Source organism: Rutidosis leptorrhynchoides, chromosome 2, assembly GCF_046630445.1.
Source record: "Rutidosis leptorrhynchoides isolate AG116_Rl617_1_P2 chromosome 2, CSIRO_AGI_Rlap_v1, whole genome shotgun sequence".
NCBI classification, from domain to species: domain Eukaryota; kingdom Viridiplantae; phylum Streptophyta; class Magnoliopsida; order Asterales; family Asteraceae; genus Rutidosis; species Rutidosis leptorrhynchoides.
Genome location: NC_092334.1, coordinates 75,039,749 through 75,045,725, shown reverse-complemented (window position 1 = coordinate 75,045,725; position 5,977 = coordinate 75,039,749). Strand labels below are relative to the sequence as shown.

The 5,977-nt window shown below is 38.5% G+C and overlaps 1 protein-coding gene across 1 annotated transcript; it reads right to left on the bottom strand.

Annotated features, from left to right (window-relative positions):
* Window positions 1-729: 729 nt before the first annotated feature.
* On the bottom strand, window positions 730-1,974 carry LOC139894343 (chlorophyll a-b binding protein 36, chloroplastic). Its single transcript, XM_071877580.1, has 2 exons — window positions 1,765-1,974; window positions 730-1,419 (listed from the first exon to the last, which is right to left on the bottom strand). The coding sequence occupies exons 1-2, from the start codon at window positions 1,908-1,910 to the stop codon at window positions 768-770; spliced, it is 798 nt and encodes a 265-aa protein (XP_071733681.1). The 5' UTR covers window positions 1,911-1,974; the 3' UTR covers window positions 730-767.
* Between the last annotated feature and the right edge of the window lie 4,003 nt (window positions 1,975-5,977).

Here is a 5,977-nt window from a genome sequence, read left to right as displayed (position 1 = left end):
TACACTTCTCTGAGTGATTTGGGATGATTTACAACTGAGGTTTGCGCCTCTATTTATAGCTAAGATCTTATAGCGGTAGATAGGTGTGAACGAGGAAGGTTGGCGGAAGTTGGCGGCCGTCATCGTGTTCAAGTTTACTTCTTCTTCATGAGTTGTTCAAAGATGTCTTACTTTGAACATCTAGAAAGATTAAGCTGGAAACCACTTGAAACCATCACTGAACTGTTATATACTGAATTTAAAGTTTGATGGATTAGGATGCGTACAAGTCAGCATTACCTTATCGGTCTATTGGATTTGGTTTTTAATTCTGATGAATGAGATGGTGGTCCTTCTGCCACGTGGATGTCATATTTGTGGTTGCTTGATTCTGAGCCATAAAAAATGAAAACAAAGAAATTATGAAAAAGCCAAAAAGGAGAATAAGTTGATTTTTTTGGCACTTGTTTTATGTAAGGAGTTAAACCGAATTATTGTAACTTACATTATGAATTATGATGACTATCACATAAACTGGTACAAATTGGCCCATCTGTTAACTACATCACCTTTATTTCATTTTAATCAAATTACTAAGATAGATATCAGTGACGATTTTAATGTTTATACTCCATTAGTCATATTATTATACACTTTGTGTTCATGATCAAAATGACAACTATATTGATGTTGTAATTTGCATTTTCTTTGCAGATAAGGCATTGTTTCACACAGTTTCTGCTACTAATATTGCACAAGGATCATCACATTTTTATATTATATTCAACTCATTTTCCGGGTACAAAGTTGGTAGCATAAGCCCATGCATTGTTAGCTACTGGATCATTAAGATGATCAAACAAGTTCTCAATCGGGCCCTTTCCTGTTACAATAGCCTGAACGAAGAACCCGAACATCGAAAACATGGCTAACCGTCCGTTCTTAAGCTCCTTAACCTTTAATTCAGCAAATGCTTCTGGATCATCAGCCAATCCAAGTGGGTCAAAAGATCCTCCAGGGTAAATCTTGTCAAGTCCTTCTCCAAGTGGGCCCCCACCAACTCTGTACCCTTCAATAAGGCCCATCAAGACAACCTGAGTAGCCCAAATGGCTAAAATGCTTTGGGCATGGACCAAGTTAGGGTTTCCAAGGTAGTCGAGCCCACCTTCTGAAAAAATTTGGGATCCTGCCTTGAACCAGACCGCTTCACCGAATTTGACACCATTCTTGGAAAGAACCTCGGGGAAAACGCACCCGAGTGCACCGAGCATGGCCCACCGAGAGTGGATCACTTCAAGCTCACGGTTCTTGGCGAATGTCTCGGGGTCAGCCGATAATCCAGCAGTGTCCCACCCGTAGTCACCTGGGAACTCACCGGTTAGGTATGATGGGGTTTGCTCGGAGAATGGGCCCAAGTACTTGGGACGGTCCGGGCCGTACCTGTTAAAACCAATAATCATATCAATTATGTGTTGTTGGTTCTTACAAATCACTCATCAATGAAATTTGAAAACTTTTTCCTAATAAAGCATTTTATTGGAGTATATCAAGTATGAACATAATTGTTCAAAACAAAAATCTTAGGTGTAGTTGCTGGCACCCAGATTGAATGCTGTTTAATAAAAAGGGGGACTAATTATGCATATATGTATAGGTTAAGGGTTGAACTTGTATGCTGCTGTTATTGATAGCAGGAAAAATATGATTTGTGAACTAATATAAAATCTACATCCCTACATGTATAAGTAAGTAAATAAAGAATGAAAGATGATGAATGTGTCTTACCAAATGCTTTGTGGTGCACTTTTAACGGTGCGGCGCATAGTGTAGCGGCCGCCATTGAAGCTGCCGGTCTTCTTAACGAGCTCGTTTTGTGGCTTCAAAGCCGCTTGGCCGGCGAATGCCGACTGTTGGATTGCAGAAGTTGCCATTTGTTTCAAGGGAAGATTGAAGGGGATGTTTGTTTGAAAAGGTTGTGAATAGATGTTGGAGAAGTGGAGGGGGTTATATATGGAATTTGAATGGATTATTGGATTAGGATGTATCCAAGTAAGCATCATCTGATTGGTTCACTGGATTTAGTTTGTGATTTTGAGGGTGAGATGGAGGTCCTCCTTCTGCCACGTGAGTCGTAGATTTTTTGCTGTTATTGATTCTCAGCCACCAATGACAATATGACAAAAAAACAATTATATTCTATATTATTATTATTATTACATTATATATTTTTTTGGAAAAGCTATTACATTATATATTAATATTATATATTACTCCATTACTGTATATGTATATGGCTACAAATAAAATATACCAGAAAATTTAAAAGATATCAAATAACAACTTATTAATGTGTGTCCGAACTATATCTAACAAACATATTACAAGTCAATTAGTAAATCAGTTGGACAAAATTTTAAATACATGTTTTAAGTCAAAAGTATCACAATTTTGAACCTTGAGGCATAACTGAATAAAGGTCTGCTGGCGGTAGAAACTTCCGAGCAATCTCTTGTGTTTCTTCATCGTCCGGAAGAAGTTTCAATATATCTTGCTGCATAATAAACTACTAATAAGTTTATAAACATTAATGATAATCATAAACATTAGAGATGTCAAAATAGGCAGGGTAGCAGGATTGAGTAACGGGTCAAAACAAAATCAAGTGGAAATGGGTACATCTTTAGTAAGGGCCGGCTTGGGTTCCAACACTTTGTTGTCTATCTAAATAAACAACTGATGAATGTGCTAATAGCGATTACAATAATAATCCACATCTTTAACGCTTCTGGTGAAACAATTTAGGAAGATGGACATGGATAACCATGAATTTACTATAAACATACTACAGATTAGAGCCAGCCTATCTGCAATTTCAGAATTCGTAAATCTGCTTCATTTCTCTTCAATTTGGTATCATAAACAGCAATTTTTCCTGCCAGGAGAAAAGAAAAGCAGACCTAATTAGTAGCCTGATGATCTAAACTATCACAATCAGTTGAGATGGCAAAAATGGGAGGCTTGCGCAACATAGCAGTTACAGGTTAAAACTTATACCTTTTGTACAAGCCAAGTTGGGTTAACACGAAACCCAGTTTGTCAAAAAAGTTGGAATTTTACATATATAATAGTTGTCACATAAACTTATGATATATCAGTATGATGAATCTATCTATCCTAAAAATGGTTGAGGATGCTTTATGCATCAAAAATACATTTTGAGGCAACTTGCAGTCCATTTCCTTTTAGATTCAGTTTCTTGATTTTACCCACTTAACCCGTTAGAGATTAATTATAACCCAAATTAACCAATCTAAAGTAACAAGTTAAAAATTTTCACCTTCTGTCGGCCACTGTTGGTACAACTTTAGGTTCATAAGACTCAGATTCCCTAGTTTCAAAAACTGAATCATCACCATCTGAATGTGCCAGGAGATGAGGGTTTCAGAAGAGGAAGAAAACTGTTTTTTGTTGTACATTTGTTTGAAGATGAAGTTACTAAATCCTCCTTTAAGGCCCATGCTGTCATGCTGCATTAGTAAAATATCTAGCTAGTATTAGTTTAGATTAAAAATAAAATGGTACTTTCTTGAGTATGTGATTTTAAAATACTCCAAGTTACCCATTTGCTCCCATTCAAGTTGAATCATGGCAGCAAACTTCACCCAAGTTTCATTATAATCTGCAAGGATTTCCCTAATCACAAGGGAGGAAATTAGTCAGTATACTGCAGAAGTGAACAATGTTAGGAAGAGGGAATCGTCTGGACGTTGGGAGATATAAATTTGAGAGAAAAACAACTCTATTACTCACAAGAATAGATTTACAGAGTATTACAAAACTCTTAAAAAAAAACTCTCAAGCTCACACACACTCTCTAGGTTGTGATTACACTTCTCTGAGTGATTTAGGATGATTTACAATTGAGGTTTGCACATCTATTTATAGTAAAAATTCTATGGCGGTGGAAGGGTGTGAACGGAGATGGTGGGCGGCCGTCATCGTGTTCATCTTTGCTTCTTCTACATGGTGTTCAAAGAAGGCTACTTTGAACATCTAGAAGGTGAGCTTCTAGATTGTAGGCTGGAAACTTTCAATTCTCCCCCTCCAGCCGAATCCACGAACATTCCAGTTATGTCTCTGCATAACTCCAACTTCTCTCGAGTCACCACCTTTGTTAACATATCCGCAGGATTCTCCTTTGTATGGATCTTCACTAGTCTCAACAGTTGTCGATCAATTACCTCGCGTATCCAATGATAGCGAATATCAATATGTTTTGTACGAGAATGGTACATGGAGTTCTTGCTCAAATCTATAGCACTTTGACTGTCACAATATACCTTGTACTCCTTTTGCTTGATTCCAAATTCTTGAAGATAACGCTTTAACCACAACATTTCTTTTCCAGCTTCTGCGGCAGCAATATACTCTGCTTCAGTTGTGGATAATGCAACACACCTCTGTAGTCTTGACTGCCATGAAACAGCTCCCCCTGCAAAAGTGTAAATGAATCCTGAAGTAGATTTCCTACTATCAGGATCTCCGGCCATATCCGCATCTGTATAGCCTTCCAAGATTGGATCAGCTCCCCCGTAACAAAGACATAGATTCTTTGTACCTTTAAGATATCTGAGAATCCATTTTACCGCCTCCCAATGCTCTTTCCCGGGGTTCGAGAGAAAACGACTCACCGTTCCCACTGCATGAGCAATATCGGGCCTTGTACACACCATTGCATACATCAAACTTCCAACTGCTGAAGAATATGGTACTGTCGACATCTCCCTGATCTCTTCCTTGGATGAGGGACAAGAACTTTTGCTTAACTTGAAATGGTTGGCTAATGGAATGCTAACAGGTTTGGCATTGTTCATATTGAAACGTGAAAGCACTCGTTCAATATACTTCTCCTGAGATAGCCATAACCTTTTATTCTTCCTGTCTCTGGTTATCTGCATTCCCAAAATCTGTTGAGCCTGTCCTAAGTCTTTCATGTCAAAAGACTTAGAGAGTTCCTTCTTCAGCTGGTTGATCTTCGTTACGTCTTTCCCTACGATCAAAATATCGTCTACATAAAGTAGAAGAGCAACGAAATATCCTTCAGAAAACTTCTGAATGTAGACACACTCATCTGCTGCAGTTTTCTTGTACCCGTGACTCACCATGCACGAGTCAAACTTCTTGTACCACTGCCTAGGTGCCTGCTTTAAACCGTACAAACTTTTCTTCAGCTTGCATACGAGATTATCTCCTGAAACCTCAAAACCTTCTGGCTGCTCCATGTAAATTTCTTCATGTAAATCTCCATGAAGAAAAGCTGTCTTTACATCCATCTGTTCAAGCTCCAAGTTCATACTTGCGACCAATCCAAGTATGACTCTAATTGAAGTCATCTTGACTACTGGTGAAAATATCTCGTCAAAATCAATCCCTTTCTTCTGTTGGAATCCTTTGACTACAAGTCGTGCTTTGTATTTCACCACTTTTCCACTACCATCCTTTTTCAGCTTGAACACCCATTTATTTTTCATTGCCTTCTTCCCGCGTGGAAGTTCTACAATCTCATAAGTTTGATTTTTCTGCAGAGAATCCATCTCATCCTGCATTGCGAGCAACCATTTTTCTTTATCCTTATGAGTTACTGCTTCATGAAAACTCTCCGGTTCTCCATCTTCAGTAAGTAGAAGGTACTCGGATTCTGGATATCTACTCGATGGAATCCGACCTCGTTTAGATCTACGAACTTCAGGAACATTCTGAGGAGATCCACCATCATCTTGACCTTGTGATTGTTCTGGAACGTCTGGCAGATGAGGTTGTGGCTCCCCCTGCTCAGCACCGTCATTTTCCTCATTATCTTCTACTTCTGGCATTTCTTCTTGCACTGAAAATTCATTTCTCATGAATGATTCCGTTGTTGCCTCTGGCACCTGAGCAGCAACATTTGACTTCTGAGATATTGTGGGTTTTTCAATATCTTCTATTGTCTGGCTTTCAT

Excerpts from the sequence above, each read along its gene's own strand:
- LOC139894343 (XM_071877580.1), bottom strand. The coding sequence starts at position 1,910 with ATGGCAACTTCTGCAATCCAACAGTCGGCATTCGCCGGCCAAGCGGCT. Across the intron at positions 1,420-1,764 it reads AGTGCACCACAAAGCATTTG|GTACGGCCCGGACCGTCCCA; the intron begins GTAAGACACATT and ends TGGTTTTAACAG.